This window comes from Quercus robur, chromosome 4 (assembly GCF_932294415.1).
Source record: "Quercus robur chromosome 4, dhQueRobu3.1, whole genome shotgun sequence".
Taxonomy (NCBI): Eukaryota; Viridiplantae; Streptophyta; class Magnoliopsida; order Fagales; family Fagaceae; genus Quercus; species Quercus robur.
This window is the reverse complement of record NC_065537.1, coordinates 74,895,243-74,922,342: the sequence shown is the minus strand read 5'-3', so window position 1 is coordinate 74,922,342 and position 27,100 is coordinate 74,895,243. Positions and strand designations below refer to the sequence as shown.

Below are 27,100 nucleotides of genomic sequence, written 5' to 3'. Positions count from 1 at the left end.
GTTAGAGATATGTATAATTGATAATTCTATGTTCATTTTTCTTATTTTCTTTTATTGTCAATTATTTCAGATTCTATTAATGCATAGTTCAACTAATACCTCCTTTATAAGTTTTAAGTAAAGGGTAAAGTTATGGATCCAAGATCCATTGACCCAAAAAAAAAAAAAATTAGAGTCACCACATTTATTTTCTATTTTCAAAACCATTGATAAAGATGAGGTATTAACACAAATAAAGATAGTGCCACTGAAATCGTAAGGTTATAATAATAAAATGGTTAACTTTTAATTGCTTGAATAGTAGCTCATGAGCACAACATGAGATACCTTAAAAATTATAATATAACTTCTTAACAAAGATAGCATAATTAGAATAGTATTAAAGGCCTTAAGAGAATCCAGATACGCCAGTTTCTAAGTTTGCTCTATAATTCTGAAGCTTTTTAAACAAGAGATGAGATAACAAGAATGAATGGCATGAAACACAAGGTTCCGCTACTTAAAAGAAGATATGGAAGAGAGATTGGGACCTTGGAATGGAATGTGAAACTCCACTTCAAAATTATTAAAATGGGCACATGAAACTTCATGGCTTAGAATATATACTGCTTGCATTATCATTGGAAGAATATATTTTTACAAAAAGTAAACACTAAAATTTTGATGAGAATCTCATTAATTACTCCATAATACTTTTTCTAGCAAGTAATTACTACATAATACATGACATGACAAGCCAAACCGGGAAAAACTAAGAGGACAAGTAGGGTTTGATCCTTCTTGCCTTGACCATATAGTTGACTGATTGTTGAAATTGATTTCTTTTACATGAACCTATTGTTTTCCCACTTAATTTTGTGTAGGTTCCGAAGTTGGAATTTGATAATAATTTTCCATCAAGTCATAACACAAACTTTTTAGCTCCCTTTTAGAGTGAAACCAAACAGAAAAACAAGCTATTTCTCTAGAAATGTTTTATGCCTAAACAAACTATATCAACCTTATCCTCGATGTTTCTATCTATTTTCTTCTTCTTCTTTTTTGTGCTAGTACATTTATTGCAAATAAGAAACAAGTTTTAGGCCCCCAAGACCAGCAAAGCTTTCTCAATTTATGTAACTTTAAAATACAGGAGAACTAGAGCACTGAAACTAAACCTTTTAAACCATATTGAACCCCGTAATGTGGAATCAATGAGAAATCAATCAATTAGATAGAGTTCAAGATATCAAACACAACAGTTTCCCTGAGTGAAAGGGCTAGCTTATAAAAAATATACATTGACATTTCAACACTAATTTCTATAGACAAGTCAAAGATTTCCAGTTGTAACCAAGTTGCCAACTGAAGGCTTGACCACAAAATCTCTCTCGAACTTGAATACTAGACTACTAGAGTGCTTGGATGGCGATCGGGAAGAACCGACAGAACCAAAAACATATGAACCTCAGTAACAAGCCTGCTTGCTCATTCTTTTTCCCTCCTGATTAATTCTTCCCTTACATAAGTGAATAAACAAGATTACAAAGCATCTGAACAGGAAGAAGAAGAGGCAATCACACTAGGAGGTGTATCACACTTCAATGATAAGGCGGTCATCATTCATTCCTGGGGGTGACAACGGTGGAACAGCCACTTCATAAAATGCAGCAGATTCAATTTCCAAGACCCTCCTAGCAGTGGCCTGATGCTCTCTACTTCTACCAATCCTTCTTGAGGGAAGGGATTCAGAGGCAGCAGCTCTGGATGAGTTACTACTAACAATGGACGATAAAAATTTATCCTTTGAAATAGTTGTTGGGGCAGATGCAATAACAGAGCTGAAGACACCAGACTCCCTTAAACCTTGTATTATGACCTGAAAAATATGGCAAGAGACAATAGAAAGTGTGCGTTTGAATATAGCTTATTTTGCTGAAAACTGAAAACAATAAAAAAAATATTTTTTTTTTCTGTTTATTACTGTTCAGCACTGTTCATTAGCCTGAAATCTCTGTTCATAGCCAATGAACGGTGCATAACGCGCTGGACTTAAAAAAAAAAAAAACGCCCAAAATGTGGACGCAGCTGCACTACCCAAACAGACCTAAAAAATGTATGTATATATATATATGGACAAAAAAGAGAAACCACCACAGCAAAATAGCATTAACAGCATAGAAATAGTAATAGTAATATAAATGGTTTAATAAAGAGGTGGATGCTGGAGCAGGGGCCAGAGTGGGGAAAATCAGCAATGGTGTGCAGCATTACTGGCATCAAATAGAAGAAAATTGATCTATTTCATTTATTAAGTAGGATCAATTTATATTTCAAAGAGTCAAAATCTTTTTTACTATTAATTTTTAACAAATGACCCGGTTACTCTTTTTTTATAATTTGCTAGTAACAACAATGGGGAAGGGGGGATTTGAGCCTTGGTTGTCTCCGTTGGAAACGCCCAAAGATGGCAATTGAGCTACAAGGCTCTTGTCTCAAATGACCTGATTTCTATTATTATATTTTGGACAACAAATTTCATCATTCAATTCAAATCATGGAACCAGTTGATTACTCCCCCCTCCCCCCCCCCCCCCCCCCCCCCACTCCCCCAATTTTCCCAACCAAAAAAAAAAATTTGTAGAATCATGCTTACCATTGGAGCATATATGCGAGTTAAAACGCCCTTCCTCAGTAGTTTCATTTTTACATCTTTGTCACCCCACACAATGTGTTCCCGGTACCTAGTAGATCAGAATGGCCAAAATATATATAAATTTATGAAAAGCAAGGAAAAAAGTTATGCTCATGTCAAGAGTTCTTTTAGAGATCTCAGGTTTAAATTTAAGGGATTGCAATGGGTTCGAAGTGAAAACAGATCATGAAGATCAGGGAAAGAAAATTATTTTCTCCATTTAAATATTTACCAGTTCAGCATCTCCTCCTCTGTTGCAGTAGAAGCAATTATGAATGCCTGCAATGCATTATGTTCTCTTAGTATGATGAAGGTTTCATCAAAAGGAAATGCAATCCGAACAAAACAAAGTCAAGTACTGGCAACAAGGATTCTTCTTACAAATTAACCCCTAATTTGGCATTGACCTGAGTTTCAAGAGATTAAAACAAGCCTACAGATTTCCAGGATGCAGGCCCAATTGTTAACATTTAAATGGCAAACACTCATTAAAACCAATAAAGATAAATGCCTTGTCCAATAGTTGCATTCAAAACCTCCATTTCCAGGATTTTATAATTAATTAACAACCACGCATATAAGCAACCACTAATGCACAGGTCAATCCAACATTTCCACACAAATTGGTTCACATTAAAATTATCATGAGTCTTAACATTCAGTTATATACTTATATCTTGTTAGTTGTTACATCATCAAGGTCCTTTTCCTTACAACAACTTCTGGTAGGCTTCAAAAATTTCCCACCAACCTTAATTTATGTAGTTTGACCTCCCTTTCTATATTAAGTCCTTCCAAAATGCTAATTAGCACCTCCTAGTGGAACATTACTGCTTTACATTGCACATGGACTATCTAGATCAGTTACAAAATATTACACACCTAAAATACTGATTTCATGTTCCATAATCCTGTTGTTTCTACTTTTTGCTTATTATGATTGTTTAATAGTACTATTAATGAACAAAAAATATTGAATAAGAGAAATCATTGGACTCACAGCTCTATCAAATTCCAACATAAAGCATCTTTTGACATCCTCCTTTGTAGGCTTGCAGCCACACCGATCACGCCTAGAGGTCAAGTCCGAAAATTTGGCATACGTGTAGTGTAGAACAGCAGCCTCCTCCAATTTTATCTCACTGATAGTAGCCATTGCATGCATAAAGTATTGACATCAGAAATCCAATAATAAAATTCATAGTCATGATACTGATTTTTTTTTTCTTCCAGTATGAAATTAACATACTTTGGGGTTTTCATATAATTATGCCATCTGTGTGCACCATTAGGACGAAGGTGATCTTGAATCCGAGCAGCTGATTTCCCATTTCCATAAGTCAAAAAGTAGTTTGGATTACCACGAGTTGCATCCTTGTACATGCCAAAATATGTGTCCTTTGGAAGATGGTCATAATTTCTCTTGAACATCGATATCTGTTTGCATTGATACAAGAACAAGACAAACATCAAATACTATACAGGTATCCTCAAAGACAAGCAAACATAATGCCACAATATTTTCCTAGACAACAGAATAAACCTCCAACACATCTGTTACCTAACTATGGTATAGAATAAAATTAGGTGAACACCTAGTTACTAAAAAACCTCATTCTATTTAAATGGAAGCTGCACATTATACATTCCTTACCATGTGTTCATTTCCCTAACCAAACCCCACCCACCATCTATCCACCAATATGCCCTCCGATCAACAAATGTCATGATTCGTCTCTTTTGAAGCTTAAGCATTGCATTTGTATATCACAAACTTATCAAAGTGTCTCTCTAATAAAGATATCACATTAACTGCATTAATTTACTAGTGGAGCTCAATGCAAAATATAGAGATAAATCATTATCAACAAACAGAAAACATAATAAAATGTCACAAAGTATAATGATTATCAAATCCAGTCTTCCCTTTCTAGAGCCTTCAAAACAAAAATATTCACAATAAACTTCCCCATGTATCAAGCTGAAACCTGCAGAGAACCCAATTGAAAATACCAAATGTGCAAAAATTTCACAAGATATCGTTTTTGCAACATGAGTAATGGTAAGGGGTCATACACCTAGTTGGAGCTACACAAGCAACCAAATAAGAGTAAACTTTTTTTGATAAGTAAAAATACTAAGTAAACCAAATAAGAGTAAACTACTTTGACGTTTGTGATTTTGTGATTCTAGAATACATGTCAATTGCTAAGGTCTTTGAAATTTGACACATGAAGCACATCTTTATGGTTACATAGCAAGCAACTACATTGAAAAAGACCAAACTTGGGTCAAATAATAAATAATCACTTCATGGTTTTTCACCTGACTCTGATATACTAGCCAAAGTATTGAATGTTTAAAGAACCATCATCTCCAGCCAAGCTTTGTCCCAGACTGAATTTATTACATAATCACGTGTGGATGATCCACTGCCTTCACCTATCTTTTGACAACCATAGTATCTTCAACTTCAACTGTCTAATATTTCAATGCACTTTAACTAGGTTATACAATCCAATCTGATACAGAATATTGTGCCCATGCACTCCACATAAAATACTTTACCAAACCAGAGAACTAGTTTCTAAGAAATGATACAACTAACAAACTCTAATGTCAACAGGCTCTATGGAAAAAAGGGTTACTAGTTCTTTAGGCACAAAAGTAACTCCACGTAGAAATTCTAAAACTTGTGACATTCCAAAGTCCCTTGGTATATTCAATAGAAAAATGGATTTACTATTGTAAACACAACATACTTTTCTTATCAATAAAACTTCAATTACCTATCAAATATATATATATATATATATATATATATTCAATAGAAAAATGGATCATCAGCTCCATCAAGTTAGATATAAAATTATGTGGTTAAATATAAATGCAATAACCATGTTCTTGTGCAGGTAAATTGATCAAGAAAACATTATTGGCTTCTAGGCATTCTAACTGTCACATAATCCACAAATTTATGAATCTGTCATGATAATGCACATGGAAACATTGTATATTTGAGTCTAATTCACTAAAGGAAACAAACAATAACAAACATGAAAACGCTATTTATAAAGGCCAAGATTTTCTTTATGAATAAACAGGAAATTTTATCTTGGCTGAGATATCCCATTCCCTTCAGACATCTATAATCAAACTTAATGAACCAAGTGAATGAAAGGACAGCGGATGATAAGGGAAGTTTACCTCACTAAAAGGGTCTTTGATATCCTCTCGTTCAACACTGCTCTCCTAAAGAAATAAATACCACAATCAGTTTTACTTCAAGTAATGAATGCCACAGCTCATTGTTGAAGGGAGTACAGAAGAATGACAAGACCAGCATATGCTACCATCTTCAACAAGGCCCCTAACTATAAGTTATCACTAATATATCATTATAACAAATCTAAATATTTCACTCACATAGTTAGGAAATATAACCATATCCACATTCCCAGGCACATCAAGCAGCAGCTGCCTCAGTGAATACTCCCGAGCATCAGCTGGGTGTAATAACTCATCAGTGTCAAGATGAATTATCCAGTCCATGCCAGCATCCTGATGTTTTAATATGCAAGAGACTATATTGAGAAAAATTAACTCGGGACAGACTTGTAAAAAAAAAAAAGGGAGGAATGAGATACAGGAGAATACTATCTTTCATACCCGGGCCATTACAATAGCCATCTCCATATTGAGAGATTGCTTCACAAACAGCTCATAATTGCAAGGCTTGTAAAAGAAACTTGAAAGCCATGTCTCATTCCAAATCCGGCTGATGGTCCCCGAAAAAAACAGGAATATAAATAAATAATTAAAGACACATTATATATATAAGTAAAAGAAACAAAATATCATAAACAATTAAAGAGAGGCGATAGAAGAAATACTTCAATGTTTAATAATTCAGGAAGTTACTTGTATCAAATGCCGGAACATTTAAAGTTACTTACATCAAATACAGAAATGATGTTCCAGCAAAAAGAAAGAAACATAGGGGGAAGCAAAAATGTGAATGGTCTAAAGTGTCTAGAAAACTAATGAGACATAGAAGAAAGACCAGTAAATATTCGTATGATTAATACTAGGAGAAAACTGTAACTCTATTTTTTTCTTTACAAGTAATGAAAATTTTATTGAAAACAAAACAAACCTTAGTACAATGGAAATGTACTATGGGAGCAATACAAAGTGATCCAGCACATCAGGAATAGAAAAACAAGAAAAAGTTGTTCAAAGCTTTAAGAACAACATACTAGAGAGGAAAAAACTATGAAACAATACCCTACAGTAAGCTTCAATTCAATCATATGTGATTTGAAAGTAAAAGTGATCAAACCTCTTAGCCTGTTGCTCCTCCAGCTCTCTTGTTCTATATATCACTTTTACTCCCTGAGAAAACAACAAGAAAATCATGCTCAAAGAGGCTCAGAGAAAAAACATAATATAAACCAAAGTAGAACAACTTCATTTTGAAAAGTTAGAAAACGAAAAGGTCAACACAAATGAATGTCAAGCAGTCAGAGCAGAGGATATATATCAACTTACTGGGATAGATTCCAGAACTTTAGACACAGCCGGAGATGCAGCCTTTCCCTCCACAAAAAGAAAAAAGGTTGAGACTCCAATAACCTTATGAAAAAACATCCATGGCAAGATCTGCTCTAAACCAGCTGAAGTACTTGTCGTAATACATATCTGCAAGTTTAGAAGCAAACTGCACAAGGTTATAACCAATCATTTAATTCAGTGTTAACTGCACAGATATAAGAATGTTATTTACATTGACTTCAACAAAAAAATCCATTGTCCAATAATTTGCTTTATTGAATCCATAATATGACTATAAGAAGTAGAAATAGTAACTTGGAACCATTTTTTTTATATAAATAAAAGTAACTTTGAACAATCGGACGCAAATACCAATTTCCAAAAAACAAAGTCCCAGATTAGATCAATCCAACCGTCAACCGTCAATATTAGACCTCTTAACAAATTCTCTATCTCCTACTATCACAGCAAACAAAACATTTAATAGTTAACACTGAAGTTATCATATTTACCATAGGCCACCAAATAATCATTTTAAAACAGATCCCAGAGTCAGAATTTTTCCATTGTTCATAGACCAGAACCAATTAAACGAGCTGCCACTCAACCAAGCATTAATACACTAATAACCTCAGTTGATCTAGTTTCAACAACCAAGAGAAAATAAAGCAAATCAACACTTTGTTTCCATTTTCTTACAGTCAATGTTCTCAGAAACTCAGCAACCAGACAAACGGTTTCCTGTCAATCAAGGATCCTTGTAACTCAACTAGCACCTCCTATTGTTTTTGACATAATGTATAGGGTTCAAATCCCCTTCTCCATTGTAACTATTGGGGAAAAAAATCTAGCAGTATTCACTAAAATCCAGTCCACAAAAGCAAAACCCAATGTATGACTTCGTATTCACAAATCCAAATTCGTTTGCCAATATACATTCAAAAACAGTAAAACACCAAGCCACATTAAATCAGACCAAAATTCACTGAACCCACAATTCGTTATCCATGCTAAATCACAAAGAAAACTCCAAAACTTGAATCCCAATGCACAAACCTACCACAAATGAACCATAAAAAATCACACGCACTTCTCAGTTTCTACTTTCAAGTAAACTTTCAAAATCTCTTCTCAGTTTCTACTTTCTAGTAAACTTTCGAAATCTCAAAGAACAATGTAATTCAATTCTAAAAGGGGGAAATTTTTCCAATTTGGATTAAATAGAACTCAAAAAGAATTAGAATCCAAATCTTCTTTCAAATTTCCAATCTATCTCCAAAATTCAAAGGCTCACTAAGCAATGCCTACTCAGAAACTAAGATAAATACAATAATACATGATTTAAACCCAAACAAATGCAATCTCTCACAAAAGGCTTGCACACAACACAGCATATGTGACAGACAAAAGTATGGTCAGACAACATAAATAACATAGAAGCAAACAAAATTGTTAAGTAGGAAGTGCACACATAAGTCAAAGATTCGATGTAATTTATTCCAAATTATATCAAACCAACATTGGCTGGCAGATTGTAGCAGAGGTTGCAGTGACATGACATCATTTGTTAGTAGCATGATCCTAAGAGCCCAAAACACAGCTTCTCATTCTGATCACAAGCTATGTAAAACCGCGTGATTCTTCTTCTTTTTCTTTTCCTTTTTCTTTTTTTAATAACATTAACAATGCTTCAACCATTGCTACGTCAACAGGCCTATCATTTGTAGACTCATCACTCAGGCTCATTTTTCATGTACACAAGTAACACGACCAAATGACGAGGTTTAATTTACTTTTTTTATGAGTCTTAACATAATTTAAATCTATGATTTATTTAACATATGCCATAGCAGGATCCAGATGCTTCAAGGACAGGGTAGAACTTTTCTCTCCTGTATTTATGCATCTCATAATGACATAGCAAGAAGGGATTCGTGGAATAATTTGGGCCCAAGAGATGTGAGGGAACCGCTGCATAAGACTGTCTCATGAGATACTTTTCCATTCTAGGGATGAAGAAATCATGTTGCACTCAATTAAATAGGAAATCAAAAACAGAGTTAAATGTAGAAATGGGTTTAAAAGATCGGTTGATAGTGCAGCATTATTCAGAGTATGGGGATTTCCAGAAAGTATGCTTGAAGGAAAGGCACAATGAGTAAATAGAGCTGAGATTTCAGTTTTGTATCGATAGAGTTTCAGATTGTAAACAGTAGAGCAGATTTTGTTTGTTTGGTTACTTATCTGTTTCTGGTGTATTCAGTTGAGTGGATTTTGTTTTGAACAGTGTTTCTTCAGGCACTTTGAGGCTGTATAGTGTACGTGTTCTGATTGGTTTTTCAGTCAATAAATATCATCTCATTCATCAAAAAGAGAGATCCCCAGAATCAGACCAATCCAAAATATCACTAAGAACCAAACTTTATTTCTGTTTGAACCAGTACAAACCCGAATCACAGAAAGAAAACCCCTGAAACAGATCAACCCCAAAAACCAAAACATCACTGCAAGTCAAAGTTTTGGTCTTCAATAGGAGCAGCAGTTAAAACTTCCAAGCACAATACTGAATCCCCAGCAAAATGCATCATAAAAAGCAAAACCCAGAAACAGATCAAAGCCCAAAAGCAACATTAATACCCCCTAAAATCCTATCCACAAAACGCAAAACCCAGAAACACATCAACCTCAAAAACCAAACTTTCAAAATGAGTCAAAACTTTTGTTCCTAAATTGTTGCAGCACCCAACATTTCCAAGCACAACACCAAAACCCCACTAAAATTCAATCCATAAAAAGCAAAACCCAGAAACAGATCAGCCCCAAAACCAAAATTTTAATAAGAGTCAAAACTGTTGGTCTTAGATTGAAGCAGCGCTCAGCATTTCTAAGCACAATACTAAACCACCACTAAATTTTTATCCATAAAAAGCAAAACCCAGAACCAAAATATTAAACTTTTTAATCTTAGATTGAAGCAGCACTCAAAATTCCCAAGCACAATACTAAAACACCACCAAAATCCAATCCACAAAATAAAAATAAAAAAAACAAACAAACCCAATAACAAATCAACCACAAAACCATAGAATTTCACATAAAAACCGAACCTTAGGCTTGAGATTGGACAACTCATCGAACTTCCATCCATGGTAGTAAGGAAACGAAGGAGTCGAGCCTTGGCGAAGACTGGCACAGTCAGAGGAGGAGGAGGAGGACTGGTGCTGGTGAGCGGTGGGAGAGAGAGGAGAAGGGTCCATCCCGGGGAACAAGTGTTGGGACCCAGGTGGGGCCCAGCGAGTGGTGGGGTCGGTGATGCCTCCACGCCATTGGAGGACGAAAGCCAAGGCTGCGAGAGTGAGAGGAAGAACGGTGAGGAGGAGGAGGAGCTTGGAGGAGATCGAAGATGATGGTGTTGAACGCAGCAACGATTGCTGGTGGCTGTTGGCCATCCTTTCAAAACATACAAACAGAGAGAGAGAGAAGTCAAGTTTTAGTTTGAGGAGCTAAACGAAAGTTTGAAACTTGGAAGTGAAGGGACAGACAAGAGTAGAAAGTGACATGGGAATGTGAATGTAGGCTGTACCTTTTTGTTGTTCTTTGTTGTCGTTGAGGTTGGTTTTTTCTTTTTTTTTCTTTTCCTTTTTTTTTAGGAAACTGTTGAAAGATTATAATCATAAATTCAGGATTTGGGGAGTAATTAGTAGTTAATTAATTACTAAATTTGTTCTTATGGCATTATTATTATGATTTTTTTTTTTTTTGGATAAAATACTGACCTATGATTTTGGTTAATGTCAATCAGATTTAAAACATTTTAAAACTATCAGGGTTGAAGGTCCTAATTAAATTATGAGTAAAATTTAAGTACCAAGTTGGGTTTAGAGATCAAATTAGCCAATTTTGAAATATCTTAGACTTGGCTGACATTAGCTCAAATCTCATATATTTTACCCTTTTCTTTTTAATTACTATTTAATAGTTACAAGCATAGTTTTAAAAACCAAATCAATTGGTTCAATTGGGAACCAAACCTTAATTAAAAAAACTGAAAAATTCAAGTAAAAATGGGTCAAAAACCAAGGACCGGTGAAGATTTGAAACTCAATTCTCCTTTCGCCAGATAAAGAAGAGCATATTGTGTATGTAGATCTTCTAAATAGAAAAAGCTATATATGTAGAGAGGGAAATTTGAACTAAGACCAAAGTTCACTTATTTAGTTGTTAAAAAACAGCCAACAGCAAGGTATCATGTGTTATTTAGTGGGAACCATTGTTGTTATTAAGAGATAAACGAAAATTTGTCAAATGTTACCAAATGGAAATTACATGGAATATTCAAGAGCTAATTACATGTCGATATATTAAAAAAAAAAAAATTAAAGTGATACAAGCTATCTAAGTAAATATTGTTGGATGTTAGCTAAATTAAAACATGTTTGACAAGTTAAATGATGTCATATGTCTCTTATAAAACAAGACTTTGAGTTTATCCATTTAAATTATGACAAGTATAGGTAATAAAAAAACAATTATGTGTCATTAAGCCTCTTCATGACTCCTTTAAATAGGTACTCATTGATCTCATGGGGGCACTCATCAATTTCAATTGTTTAATTTCCAAATTTATAATTTTGTGTTTACAATGTTACTAACTTACAAGAGATGTTGAATTATATGTTTTGTTAATTAAATTTATGATGAGATTTAATGGTGTATTGAATTAATTTCTCATATGATAGGTGATCAATTATTAATCTAAGAGAAATGAACATTTTTAAGAGTATTGAATATTTTCATGGGGGAAAAAAAGTATAGGTTGATCTATTATTTTGTTTGGTTTGAATTTGACAGCCACAACAAATATATACCCATTAGTCAAGATTAAATGTTTTGTTATGGAAAATCTAAAAAATTGATGTAGCATTTTAAATTGATGGTATATCAAGAAGCTTATAACTCAACTAGTTGACACTCTCTGTTATTTCTATGAAATTCAATATTTAAATCATTCCTCTTTCATTGTAATTATCAAATTTAAAAAAAAATGGTATATCAAGTTATCAACTATTTAAAAATTGGGGCAAAAAAAGAGAGAAGATTTGGGGCAAAGCTTTTGTGCAGTGATTTGAGGACCAAACTAAACCCTTCAAATGCCCATATACATAATCTATTAGCCAAAATGCATGATGCATGGCTTTATTTTTATTGTGATATTTGGGTGATGGTTGAGGGTAAATATTATGAATATGATTCTATGAATGTTACAATTGAGAGGGATTAGGGAGCACTATGAGTGAGATGAGGGACTCTGCACAAAACTAATGAGAAAATAGGATTCAGTCAAATCTTTGACAGGATTTTCTTACAGATTGGTTTGAATGAAATTCGTTCAATCTTCAAATTCAATCCACAATGTAAAGGTTTATAAGCTCCTAAATGTGTGCCATTAAATTATACGACACATTAGTATTCACATGACCAATAGAAATAACTTTCATGTGATAAAAAAATACACCAAAGTAATCATATAAATCAGCACCTATTGAGGTGAAGGAATTTTCTTAACTGCGTCCTTTGATCTATACCTATGGATAGAGAAAGAAAGAGAAAAAGGGCTTTAAATTCAGATACCCACTTTATTTTTAATAGTCTCATTCTTTGTCTTGTGCTCTTTATCGAACATGGCCAACCAATCCGAATCCTCAGACTCAAAGCCACTGACCCAATTTCCAGATCCCCATTATTCTTATTGCTCCTTAGATTATGTACAAAATCCAGTTACTTTTAATGGGTGTAATATGATTGTGATTTTTATTTTTTCTTTTGTTGGAATGTTCCTGGATTTTTCGTTCAGGGAACGAAGGACTTCAGCATGCCAATTTAGCTAATCAATCATCTTGTTGGTATTCAAGAGAGTTAGATGTTCCTATCTCGAAGAAAAAAAAAAGAGAGGGTTACATTTAAAAATATATATATATATATATAAACGTGATAATTTTATTTTTCTAGAATTAAATAAACATAATATATATATATATATATATATATATATTTAAAAGGTCTGGTTAATTAAAATACATTTATTAATAGACTATTTTATGAAAATTTTGATTCCATTTTTATGGGGAATATAAAAAGTTGTAAAAAAAAAATAGTTACTTTTTTCTTTCATAATAAAATTATTTTTTAAACCAATACATTTTGGGTATATGTTAATGTAAGGACTCAATTTGTGTCGATCCCAAACTTATATTAGGTTCGAACGTTAAAGGCCCAAACAATAAATTTGTAGCGTGGATATAAAAGAACTAGATTAACTTCAGAAGAAAAACGATTAAACTTAACGTTTCTAGATGGATTAATACAGATATTACGACCAATTTATTCTTGAAACAAGCTAAGTTCTTTATTTCGTAATATTTTTTTCTAAGCATCCATTGTTTAGAAGTTCCCCTCCTTTCTCTTAATGCATTCTTCCATGTTATATATTGCCCTCTTGGTGTCTTCTTCACCACACACGTGTAGGTTGGATTCGGGGGATCCTTTCCTGTCTCATCCAACACTTCTTGGAACTTCCAACCAGCAGCTGTAAGACTGCTTCATCACTGTTCAAGCATCACTTCCACATTAATGCAGTCAAAGAGTTAGTTGAGAGATAATTAATGCGGAAGCAGCAGTTTTTAAAGATATTTGTTTATCTTTTCTTTCTTACCGTTGGCCCCATGTTCCACCTTTAGTGGTAATGTAGTTTCGAAGTGTGTTTGTGACAATACGGCGTTTAGGTCGTCCTCAGACACATATTGCCGAGAAGGATTTTGTCCTCGGACGAATATTGGACCCATCAAAGGTGATATTTACTCTTCTTTTCATTTGGTTCCCCTTATAACCTTATGTGGGTCTCCTCGGATGGTTTAACGTCTTCGGATGGACCACAGGCCCAGTTAACACGGTTTTAATAATTATTGATTAACTGGCCCCCTCAGTTAACTTTTTTCTATAATAAAATATTCATAACATTAGAGAATCACATATGAGTTTGGATTTTGAAGTCCAATGTAATAGAGAGAGAGAGAGAGTTATGAACAGTTGGACACTATTCATCATTAAAGGTTGGATTGGATTGGATTGGATTGAGTTTCTTGCATATTCATCATCTCATCTAGTCACTCCTAGGTGTTGAAGTGTTGATCCACCGCCAATCGAAACAAGTCGCATTAATGAGTAAGAATACTCTTCCAATCATTGAGTACATTGCTCGTTTTCGCACTAAATATAGTGCCAAGTGGTGACAACAAGGCCAAATCTTATGATGTGAACATGATGTAGCAAAGAGATGAGGGTTCCGACAAAGGGCAAGGCACAACATAATAGAGGGATTTCATTCAAATTGGTCTTCTTGGTTGTGTGTATTAGAAACTGATATCTAATCTGTATCTCAATGGACATGTGATTTCCCAATCGGCATCCAGTCTATATCCATTCAAAATCGAATGGATCTTTATTACTATCAGTACGTCATTTAAGCCCTATCAATTAATTATTGACAAACATGGAAAAAGCTTACTAAGAAAAAAAAACTGGAGGAATCAATTTGAAATTATTATTGGTTCACTACTTTATAAATTGCACAATGAGTGCTCTGTTTCATACAAAGATAATCTAACTAACTAGCCGTTAAAATTAATGCGCATAACAGAAATTTGTATAAGTAACTAACAACACTAACACCAACATTCAGATGCCCTAGTTGATAAGATACTAGGCCAACAAGTCTTAATACTTAGTTTCGAGCCTAAAACAACTAGTTATGTGTTGGTGCTTCTTATATCTCATCTTCATTTCCAATGATTAATCAAAAAAATAAGTGAGTTCTTCACACAAACTAGGAGTATGGGGTCTTGCTCGATAACGGGTAAGGTGTTACTATGGTTACGTCTAGGTAAGAAAGTCACAATAATTGCTCTCTTCTACCTTTTTTTTTATTACAAAAAAAAAGAGGAATAAAAAAACTAACAACACTAACCAATCCATATCTTTAATAGCAGGTTGGTTACACCTACAATTGAAATGGAAATGCCATTTGCCTCTTAACTTTTTTTATGTTTTTTAATATAAAATAGAAATTCTACTCTAACATAATCTTAAGTGTATATATGTGTGAAACTCCTTTTTAGAGACTTGAATCCCGGGTCTTATCCTCCCATACCTCACAAGCGCTTATACTTATGGAATATTACAAATGGATAGAAACACGACATTACATAACTTGTAGTATTACAAATGGATAGAACACGACATTACACAATAAGTGTGATACAAAACTTAAGATAAGAAAGCTATAAATTGTAAGTTTTCATGATTGTAAAACTTGTGCATCTCTTCTCGCTTGTTTAATAATAATTGTTCGCCATATATAAACTATTATTTGGTTAAATAGATGATTTTTTTTTTTTTTGAGAGTGAAATAAATGAATGTTTGTTGCGACATATTTGTAATATTGTTGAGGGCAACATTAATGTGTACTTGCCATAAGTACAAGAATACACTAAAAACAACCTCCCAAAAGTGAAAATTGCTTTCTATTATAAAAAAAAAGGGGTAAAAACTACTCTTTATATCATGTTTCATTATTACTATCATTACTAATAAAATTGAAAGCCACTTACAAAAACTCATTTTATTGCACCTTATAATTATATGATGAACTTGTTATATTGAAACTCCATTATTTAGATATTCAATACAATAGAGGATAATTTTGAAAATACATAATAATAATGAAATATATTTATTTATTATTTTCAATTATCTTCAAAATCATGCAACGCATGAACTTTTGATAAGTTATCTTAATAGAATCTTTGATAAGTTATACGTAGAATAAAGTACTCAAACCTACTCATAATGTAGAAATTACTTCAATTTTTTTTTTTGTTGTTGTTGAAATATATAGAGTTGCTTCATGGTGTTGCAATAACCTTTTAATATATAGGAAATTACAAATTTAAAAGGGTATATTTAGAGTGGAAGAAAATAAAATGAAGAAAAATAGTATATTCACTTCAACGTGTATATGTGATACCTCATCCCCTCCTCTTTTCATGCATTGCTTATAGTATGGTATACCCCATAAAAGAAAACAAAAAAACAAAAAAAGGAACTCCTTGTTTTTGTCATGAAATCCTATAATTCTTAACAAAACAAAAAACCCAAAAGACCAAAAGGAAAATAAAAGCAACCTTTTTTACTTTTTATTTTAATTGTTGTAAGAACTTGTAACTGTCTTTGCGGTATCCAAACACAACATAACCATACAGACCAAACTCTCTCTCTCTCTCAAAGTGTGTATAATTGTGTGTGTATATATATATATAAAATAGAAAAACTCAACCCTAACCCACCAAAGAAACCACAAAAATTTCCCTTCTTCTCTCTCTATTTGTCTCTGTTTGAAAACTTTGCAGTGTAAATGCTTGAACTTGTGGAAGGAAGAAGAGAGGGTTCTTTTGTTAAATGCTCTCTCTCTCTAACCACAATTCCTCACTCTTCTCTCTTCTTTTCATGTCTTCAATCGACGCTTCTCTCTCCTCTGTTCCTTCAGGGTCTCCTTGTTACAATACACTTTTAGACTTTTTCCCTTATTCTCTCTCTTCCTCTTCTTCTATAGAAAGCTCCTACTTTGCTCTCAAATCCACTTTTCATATCACAATTTTGGGTTCTGATTTCTGTGTTTCCGCCCCACAAAGATGACTGACTCTAAGGTGAGTTTATTTATTTATTTATTTATTTTGTTTTGTTTGGTGGGTTTTGCTTTTTTTTTTTTTTCTTTCTTTTTTTTTTTTTTTTTTGATTTAAAGATTGGATTTTCATGTGGGTTTTTTTTTTTTTTTTTTTTTTTTTTTGCTATGTGGGTGTTTTTTTTTTTTTTTTTTGTTGGTTTTTGGTTGAATTAAGAAGTTTTAGATTGTGGGTTGTTGTGTTTATGAGGTTTAGTTGTAAGAAAGATTGGATTTTTATATGTTGTTTTCAATGTTTGAATTGTGGATTAGCTCATGCATGATAGGAAATATGATGTGACTCTAAGGTTTTGCTCTTAGTAAGCTTTATTTGGTAAGAAAAAGAGTAGAAACATTGTAGTTTTTATGTTATGGATTAGTTATTGTATGAATTGGAACTATGTGCGTTTGTTTGATTTAGCTGTTGCTTGAGTTTTGTTGATTAAAAAGTTCTGAAATTTACTAATTTTGGTTGTTGGTTGCTTCTATGATGAGATGCAATTGTTCACAAGTCTATAGAAATTTTGATTGAGTTTATGTTTAATGGTGTGATGGCACTATGTTTTAATCAAGAGGGAAAACTCTAGTTATTTTTTGTGATGTTTTCTTGGTCCGGTTTGTTTTTTTACATGGATGCTTAAATTGTGAATTTAAAATTGTGTAGAGGTCAGAAAAATACAATATGTTGCTCTGAAGTTCTCAGTTATTGATATGTGTTAAAAATAAGGCTGAGTTTTCAATGTACTTATGTGTGAATGTTGATACTTCAAATTATAGTAAATCTGAAGTGGTTTTGGAGATTAAATTTGAAGAAGTGTTTCTTTTGTTTAGGGAGCTTTTTTGTTTACATTTTTTATGCCATAGAGCCTGCAAATTTACATTTGGTTCACCCCTAGAGAAAAGAAACAAACAAAAATTGTAAAGCAACCTCTTTTACTAGTATATAGGCATTAGTTTGTATTATATTTATATGTAGTAATGGAAGTTAGTGGCAAGATGAAAGCTATGCATGTGGTATCTTTCAATCTTTGTGCATTGCAAATAAACTGATTGTTGTAAAATGCAATTCTTTTCTAAGACACTGTATGTTTAAGAATTAGTGTCAGATGTGCAAGTGGAATCAGTTGATTTCTTGGGTGAATTCATCCTGCTTGGGTAATGATTCAGAGAATTATAGCTAGGATTTTAATGTTTATTACCTGCTGGAATTTTTTCTCTTTATAATGCAACTCTCCTGCTTCATTTTTTCTTAAAAGATTATGCATCAGGCATGACTAAACAGTGGTTACAAGAAGTAGGTCTTGAATGCAGATTTAGTTTATAGCATCACCTACCTATTTGGATTTTCCATGATATGAATACTCTGCAATATTGCTGGCAACTGATTATGTGACGCATGTTTGAATGCTGATTTTTTGTGCGATTTGTGAAGTTATTATGATTCTTATTTTTGCTTTAACTGTTGTTTTTCTGGTGGCTTTTGCTGTCTGTAGAAGGTACTAGTGTTTGGATCATTCACTGAAGATGAAACCAGGTCATTGCTGCTAAAGCCGTCATCTGGCAAAGCTGAAAAGCCAGTGGAGAAGAAAGAATTACGATTTGGATCAGTGGATTTTATTGCTGGAAAATCTTTGGGTGGTCTTTATGGTGAATCAAGCAGACAACTGGATTCTCCAAAAGGGTCAAATGGTCTTCTGTCCTCACCTGTGCTGAAGAAGGACAATGAACCAAAGAGTGTTAAAATACTAAACAATCATTTACCAGGAGTTCTTGGAACTCCAAAAGAAAATGGAAGCGTTGACAGTTCCACCCATGGCTCCTCTCATATTAATGGTGTGGATGAAGTAAAAGCTGATGGTACTGATTTCATTGCAATTACATCCCAGAATGAAGATGGTCTCTTGAATCAATTTTCGAGTTTGAAATTTCAGAACCCAGAGGAAAATGGAGTTCTCAGTGATTCATCTGTAGTTGTGGGTGACAATGACTTACAGAAGGCATCTAATGGTCCTATTAATTCTTGCAGAGACATATCACCTAGAGGTTTAATTAACTCAGGGAATTTATGTTTTCTTAATGCAACTCTGCAGGCTCTCCTAGCCTGTTCTCCTTTTATTCAGCTTTTACAGGAATTGAGAACTCGCAAAATCCCCAAGGTCTATTTTCTTGATGCAATGTGTTTTATTACTTCTTTCTGCCTTTAAAACATATTATGTGAATTAATCTTGTTTTTATGTCATTATGATCAAAATATACTAAATCAACATAACTAATCTGTGCTCATTTTGTACTTCGATTTTTTAGGTTGGCTATCCAACATTAACTGCATTTGCAGAGTTCATTGCTGATTTTGACATGCCAAATGGTTCAAGCTTAAAGAGAGATGCCAAAAGGCCTACCATGTTTGAAGGGGTTCTTAAAATTTTTACTCCAGATGTGCTGAGTAGCATCTCCGGCAGAGCAAGGTATGTGCATGTTCTGTGTCAGTACTTGTTCCTTCTATATAATAATCTTAAGCCTTGCTTGATTACTGTATATTAAGACTGGATTGGATAAAATTATCTATATTCAATTTTTGTCACGACAATCGGATTGAATATGAAAATTCTTTTGGATATTTTAATCCTCCACATGGCATATGCATCGATACTATGGGGATGTAGTCTTATTAAATACAGCTGGTGGGTGGGGATACTATAGATTCCTTATTAGTTTGTCTTAAAGCTGCAATTGGTCACACATAAGGTCACTGCTGACGGGTCAAGATTGCCGCTGGCCTCTAAATTTTGCCACTAATGGTCAATTATTGGCCACTTGAATTCACTGTTGATGACCAACTGCTGCCTGACAGCCAACCACCAGTAAGTGCTTTTCTTCCCCCTCCTTTCTTTTAAATCCTTTCCGCCACCAATAACTAATCATTCAAGTTTAATTTAACTGAACCTTAGCCCAATCCAGCAAATACAGCACACCACAATTCAAATGCAAGCCTTTATAAACTGCGTGCCAAATACAAGCTTAATCTTGTTTGTGATTGAGAACTGTTTAGCTGGCCAAAAATACAAACAATAACAAAGTGGTGTCATATATGTTGCACCATGTATGGACTAGGATTGTCTAACAGCAACTTTTTCTAATTAAGATAGGATAATAGGGAATTGAAATACTCCCTCTGTTTGTTGGTGCTCTGTTCCATTTTGGGTTGCCCCAAAATGTTGTCCGTTTTGAGAAGTTAATGAATGAAATTCCTAACTTACCCTTTACGTTTTATTTAAAAAATTAATACCATTCTTTCTCTGAAGTTTAAATTAATGAGTGTAGTTTTGGAAACTCTCACCTTTTTTACTAAATGACAGCGCAATCAATTGTTGTTCCCTACAAAGTTGGATTTTCTAAATAGGACCAACAATATGGGACAAAGGTAGTAACATTTTTATAAATTGATTACAAAGAGAGATAATTAGACACTTAGATAAACTCTGTCGTCATTCTAAGGGAGCTCTTATATCCCCTTCCCTCATCTTCTTTTCTATTGTATATGTTTCCTTCTGTCATATTTAAAGTAATAGAATAACCAAGTGACATATCTGCCATGTTTTTTGTCCCTTTTTGGCACGCTTACTGTTAAAATGTGGGGCTTTCTCAAGGTGGGCCTATTACATGGTCACTGGTAAGTTTAATGGAGAATTATCATGATTGATGTGACACGACTCATTTTACAGGTTCCCATGCTAGTTAGGATTCTCTGTCTCTTTTCTTCTACTTTTTACTTGAGCACCTTTATTAGTTAAAAAACTTATCAAAATATTGCTGCTCTGAGTGGTTTATTGTTATTAAGCTGTAATTTCCAAATATAGTCACTTTGAATTGTTTATTGCTGTTATCTAGCTTTCTTTCTAGAGAATACGAGATTAGATACAGATTATTGAGAAGCCAAAGAGCTTTAGAAAAAGTATCACTCCCTCCTCCCTCAAGAATGGGTGGAAGTTGAGGTTGTAGATTCAAAACCCACCAAGTATATGTGCAACTTAACAATAAAAAAACAATGTACAAGTTGAGAAAAATAGAAGTTAATAGGCCACTGGTAGGTAATCTTAATTTTCATCTGGCTGATTTAGTGTACATTGGTATGAACCCAGGGAAGAAAAAAAAAAGGCTATATAACACTCAGTTGGTACAAAATAGAATTTGAAATTGTATCTTAAATTTTTCATGCTTAGCATCTTTCATTCCTGGTATCTAACTGTTGCTATCATATGTGGTTTTATTGTATTTTGATATTTGTGATTGATTTAAGTTGGTCTCTGGTGTTGTTTTTTTAGGCAGGAAGATGCTCAGGAGTTTCTTAGCTTCATCATGGATCGGATGCATGATGAGTTACTTAAACTTGAAGGACAGTCTTCAAGCATTAATGGGAACAAATCATCTTTAGTTTCTTCTGCTGAAGATGATGAATGGGAAACAGTTGGTCGAAAGAACAAATCAGCTGTGACAAGAACTCAAAGTTTTGTTCCTTCAGAACTAAGTGATATATTTGGGGGACAGTTGAGAAGTCTGGTGAAGGCATCAGGTAGGGCATTGTTATTTATGCGACCACAATTGAATATTTCTTTTTTTTCTAGCTTACTCTGCTCTAATGCTATATATACTTTCTCTCTCATTTTTCTCATTTATATTTTGTATGTTAAATTAAAGCCGACATTACACACACAAAATAATAAAAAATAAAAAATAAAAAGATATGTGGAACACATAGATCATTTAATACAATGTGTTTCCACTCAAAAAATCATTTGTATGAAGTTAGCTGAAGTGAGCTAAAGTGAATGCAGAATTCAGCATGCTATACAACTTTACTATAACTATGCCAAATGCAATGGTCTCTAACATGTGTGTCTATTGTATCCTATGGGTTGATCTTAGATAACTAGGTGGGTTTGCTTCATCAAGTTCAGATGATTATTTAACATATGATTTTTCAAGTATATTTGCTGAGGTTTTGAACTATAATTTTCTTCATCTATGTTGAATGTCTCACTCCTAGTCTCTTAATAGCTTGATCACAAAAAAAGTGAGCTCTTTACCTGCAAAGTAAATATCTATGATCATTTTATTTTTGCCAATTTTCCTCTTATTATTGTGGAAAAGAATTAGTTCCCTTTTAATAGTTTACCAACAATTCAAACCCTTCTCCACCCCCCCCCAAAAAAAAAAAAAAAAGACAGAATAAAGAAATGCTTTAGCCTTACCACCAGGAATGTACTCCATCTTGTGCATTTATCATATATTACATTACTTTTAAATTTGCGTGTGGAACTTGGGAGTCAAATACCTTGCTCTATTGTTTGTAATGAGTTTTTATGCATACTTTTCATGATGTGTGGAGCAGGAAAAAAACCTTCTGCTACTGTACAACCATATCTCTTGCTGCACCTTGATATTTATCCTGAAGCAGTTCGAACTATTGAGGATGCACTTCATTTATTTTCTGTGCCAGAATCTCTTGAGGGGTACCGAGCATCAGCAACTGGGAAGGTAACTTTTTTTTTTTTCCCCTAAGATCCTTTTTGGTCTTGTTGCATTTTTTTTCCTTATGAAACATTAATTGCTATTGGGTGGTTAACATCATTGTATGGGTCCTGTGAAAGCAATGTCTGCATAAGTGAGGAAGAAGAGAAAATATTCTTGTCTCTATAGCTCTCTCTCTCTCTCTCATGAAGCACACAACATGTGATCTCTCTGCACATGTGCAGTTTTGTCTGTGATAATTTCATGTATATAAGTTATATGCTTTATGTTACTGATGTTAACATGTTGTTTAATGTTGATTATTTTCAGGCTGGGACTGCTAGCAAATCTGTTCAGATACAGAAACTTTCAAAGATAATGATTCTGCACCTGAAGCGTTTTAGTTATGGAAATCAAGGAAGTGCAAAGTTGCTTAAGCCTGTGCACTTTCCTCTTGAATTGGTTTTGGGTCGTGATCTGCTTGTTTCTCCATCTGTTGAGGTGATGATCCTAATGTTATGATTACTGTTACTCTCCCTTGTAATAATGTTCATTTTTTTTTGTTCTTGTGAACAAGTTATGTTCTTTTTGTGAAATGTAAAAATTGTCTTGTGCGTGATGTCTTTTATTACATGAAGCAAGTTCTTGGTATTATCTTGCTCCTCTGCCTACTGAACAACATGGTTATGATTTATCTTTTAAAAATTTATAATGGCTATTGACAGTTAATACACTGGGGTTACTGCACAACATAGTTTTGATAATGCTCTAATATATCATTTCAACAATTTTAATTTTTTTATGAATTAAATATATAGTGTTTTATATGTTAGTGAAATAATATTACCAAATGTGTGAGAATATATATGTTTTTAATTGTATGATCCCTCCCCCCAAAGAAAAATAGAAATTTAACTGTTGTATTGAAAGTATATTGTAGAGTAACTTGTTAAGTACCGATGACATTGATTTATGGTAATAGTGGGATAGAAGGTGTGGTCATGGATTCATGACCCACTGACTACTTGTGTAACTTGCAAAAAAATAATTGTGGCAATTAGGAAAGGCTTTATTGTTCTTGTTGTAATCAGTAAATGTGTATATGGAGTTTAAAATGTATACTGTGTCTGTCTCTGTCAAACACTTTAAATCTATGGAGACAAATTTATTTCCCATTTATATTAATTTTTCATGTGATATAGCTGGGTTTTCCCCATGTTTATCTTTTTAGGAGCAAAGAGAGTGTAGATTAATTTGGTGTTGGTCCAATCTACTACTTTTTGGGTTCTTATGTTTTTTTAATTGATGGGAATTGTAATGGAAGTTAATGTGGTTGCTTTCTTATTAGAAGAGGTGTTGATTTTGCGCCTGTGCCTTGGTACAGGCTGTGGAGTGGTGTGTTGGGGTTGTTATAGGCCTTAGGTTTGAATGATCTGGAAACGGAGCTAGAAGTCCTAAGACTGATCAAAATACTATGCTTCACACTTGTAGGTGTTGATGCATATGAATTTTATTTACCTGTTGCCGTACTGAAGCTATTTCTTTCTTTCTTTCTATTTTGGTCAAATGACCTCTGGCCTTGTCTCTGTTTTTATTACCTTATTTGTGCTAAAAAGTTAGTATTTTTTAGAGGAGCCGAAAAGTTGGTTTGAGTGAGCAATTGCGCATGCAGTTGTACTTCGCAGTTTCATGTTGAATGCGTTTGATTTGTGCCTGTATACTTACCTGTGCTAGAGTTTTTGTTGGGTGATTAAGTGTTACAAGTTCTAATCAAATATTTATTTGTGCTCCATAGAACTTCAGATGTCACATTGATTTGAATGTTATCGTGTATCTTTCTAAAACCATCTATTATCATGCTATCATCTAGTATCTACTATCCACATTCGTTCTTAATGTCTCAATCAAGTTTTAATTGTAGTTTGACTGACAAAATGTCTGTGTACAGGGTCGGAAATACGAACTTGTTGCTACAATTACTCACCATGGCAGGGAGCCATCAAAGGGGCATTATACAGCCGATGCTCGCTATCCTAATGGTCAGTGGCTACGGTTTGATGATAATTCAGTTATTCACATTGATGCAAATCAGGTGTTGCATGAACATGCATATGTGCTCCTCTACAAGCAAGTGTAGTACGGTCATCAAAGAGTTTCGTCACTAAACTAATGCCCTTTTGAGAGGCTTGTCTCATTCGTGTAATTTATAGAAAAAGATTTGACATGTCACAACTTATAGATGTTTTTGAACCTTATAGTTTGATTCTTGATCGTTTACTATTATTAATTGTGGTTGTGATGCAATGAGCTTGGTAGTTGAGTTTCAGATTAACCAGGTGGTGATTACATTTACACTTCCTATTAACATAAATGTCGGTCCCATTTGTGGGATCGACACATGCGGTCTACTTTTATATGAGAGGGTGTAATCCACCGAGTGCTTTGAATAATTTCACCAAGATCCTTGGATATTCTCATTGAATATATGTGATTATTAACTCATGGGATGGTATTTTTCCTTTTGGTTGCCAAAATATTGTGTTGACTGTTGAGATTGTGGAGATGTGAATGTTTTCTAAAAACGTGCCCGGTGGAACCAATAAAGATCCGTAACATTTGTGTCCCCTCATGCACAGAATATAATTACCATTGCCAAAAAAAAAAAAAAAAAAAAAAAAAAAGCACAATTGAATTTTATGTATAATGTAAGGTGATGTCTAAGAACCTATCCTTAGTCAATATTAAAGTTCAAGTTATTTTCCATTTTAATTATCCACTTTTCAAATGCAGTTCTACATCTCTTATCCATACTGCTTATGGATCCAATTGCAGGACAAAATTTAACTACAAAATTATTTGGAACTTAAGACTACAATCATACCTAATAAAATAAATATTACTCTGCATTACATATTTTGAAAATTTATCCGTTAAATTATATGTTCTTTGTGTTTTTAATACACATGTCAAATTTTGTATCAATTGGATATTATTTACAAAATGATGCATAATTTGAAACTATAAAAACGTGCAATTTAAACAATTTATTGATGAGATAATTATTAATCTTTAATATTTTAAAAATTTTGTAAGCATGGAAGATATAAGATGAAAATATAATTCAATTGTGGATTTATCAAAATTCACTTTCAATAAAAAGATATTGAGTTAGCTTGTAGCCTTAGATTACAATTAATTTTGTAGCTAAACTTGGTCTTTAAAGTACTCACTATAAATTCTTTTTGAATAAAATTTAGCTGCAAAATTTGTTGTAACTTAAGACTACAACTTTATTCAATAAAATAAACATTACCACATATTTTGAAAATTACCGTTGAATTGTATGTTCTTTACGGTCTTAATACACATGTCAAATTTTGTGTCAATTGGACATTATTTACAATATAATCTATGAGTTTATATTTTATGCATAATTTTAAACTACAAAAACTTGCAATTTAAACAATTTATTGATGACATAGCAATTGAACTTTAATTTTTTTGAAATTTTGCAATCATGGAGGATATAAGAATAAGATGTAATTCAATGGTGGATTTGTCAAAATTCAAGGTTACAACTAATTTTGTAGCTAAACTATGTCTATTCTTTTTAATCTTTTTACAAAAGAGAGAGAGAGAGAGAGAGTTTGAATATAAAAAGAATAGAAAAGTTAAAAATGGGAAATGTTTTCCAAACTTGTTGATTATTGTAACGTTTTGCTAAAAAAATTAAATATTGTTTGGATATTAAAATGCAATTTGGCTAAGAAAATGTTTTGAAGAGTCGGATGCTAATGGTGTAATGTTGTTGACATTGCTCTTTGACATTTTTAATGTAATGTTGTTGACATTGCTCTTTAACATTTTTAATAATGTAATCATTCGATACAACATGCTAAATGCTTATTAAAACATGAATAACGCTAAATGCTTATTAAAACATGAATGTTATTCATGGTATGTCTTGGAAAGTAACTCTGGTGGTAAAAAGTGAAACCTGATTAATCTGTTGGTGAAGGATACTATTCAATGAATAGTTTAAGCATTTCATGAATAGTATATTTTTGTTTTTACTATGCAGACTTTTTTCCCAGTCTTTCTATCTTCTTTTTGTCCTTATTCTCTCTTCTCTCTTCTTGCAATTATGAAGCTTTGCTGTAGATGCTTCTTTCCTATCGTTCTTCTTTCTATCCTTGTTCTATCCGTAGGTGCCTATCTTTCTTCTGTCTTTATTCTGTCTGTCTTGCAATGATGAAACTTCTTACTATATTCCTTTTGTCTTCATGAATGTTACTCATCAGAATAAGTTTTGATCAGAAAATTTTGCCTCTCTCCTTTCCTTTATTTAAATAAATAATTTTATAATATTTTCTGTTTTTGTTTTTCATTGTGTGTGATTGTGCATGTGTTTCTATGTAATGGCAATATATAGAGAAGTAACAATGCTTATAGACAGTCCTAATGGGAGCAACTTCAATTGAAAATCTTAAAAGCTAAGGAACTTATCTGTGTTAACTACCTGTTCTTTTATGATTATTGCCTTCCCTATAGGTATATTTCTAAACTCACCTAATAGCTTTGTCTTTC

General features: G+C 33.2%; 2 protein-coding genes across 2 annotated transcripts; one reads left to right on the top strand and one right to left on the bottom strand.

The window, feature by feature from the left end:
• Positions 1-1,185: 1,185 nt before the first annotated feature.
• On the bottom strand, positions 1,186-10,790 carry LOC126723744 (glycosyltransferase-like KOBITO 1). Its single transcript, XM_050427532.1, has 11 exons — positions 10,336-10,790; positions 7,226-7,375; positions 7,017-7,069; positions 6,344-6,452; positions 6,101-6,235; positions 5,882-5,926; positions 3,924-4,111; positions 3,675-3,816; positions 2,907-2,953; positions 2,636-2,723; positions 1,186-1,858 (listed from the first exon to the last, which is right to left on the bottom strand). Exons 1-11 carry the CDS (start codon positions 10,675-10,677, stop codon positions 1,574-1,576), a joined length of 1,584 nt encoding a protein of 527 aa, XP_050283489.1. The 5' UTR covers positions 10,678-10,790; the 3' UTR covers positions 1,186-1,573.
• Positions 10,791-16,603: 5,813 nt separating this feature from the next.
• On the top strand, positions 16,604-24,817 carry LOC126723743 (ubiquitin carboxyl-terminal hydrolase 24). Its single transcript, XM_050427531.1, has 7 exons — positions 16,604-16,990; positions 18,499-19,161; positions 19,310-19,470; positions 21,328-21,575; positions 22,395-22,540; positions 22,844-23,014; positions 24,462-24,817. The coding sequence occupies exons 1-7, from the start codon at positions 16,976-16,978 to the stop codon at positions 24,648-24,650; spliced, it is 1,593 nt and encodes a 530-aa protein (XP_050283488.1). The 5' UTR covers positions 16,604-16,975; the 3' UTR covers positions 24,651-24,817.
• Positions 24,818-27,100: the final 2,283 nt, after the last annotated feature.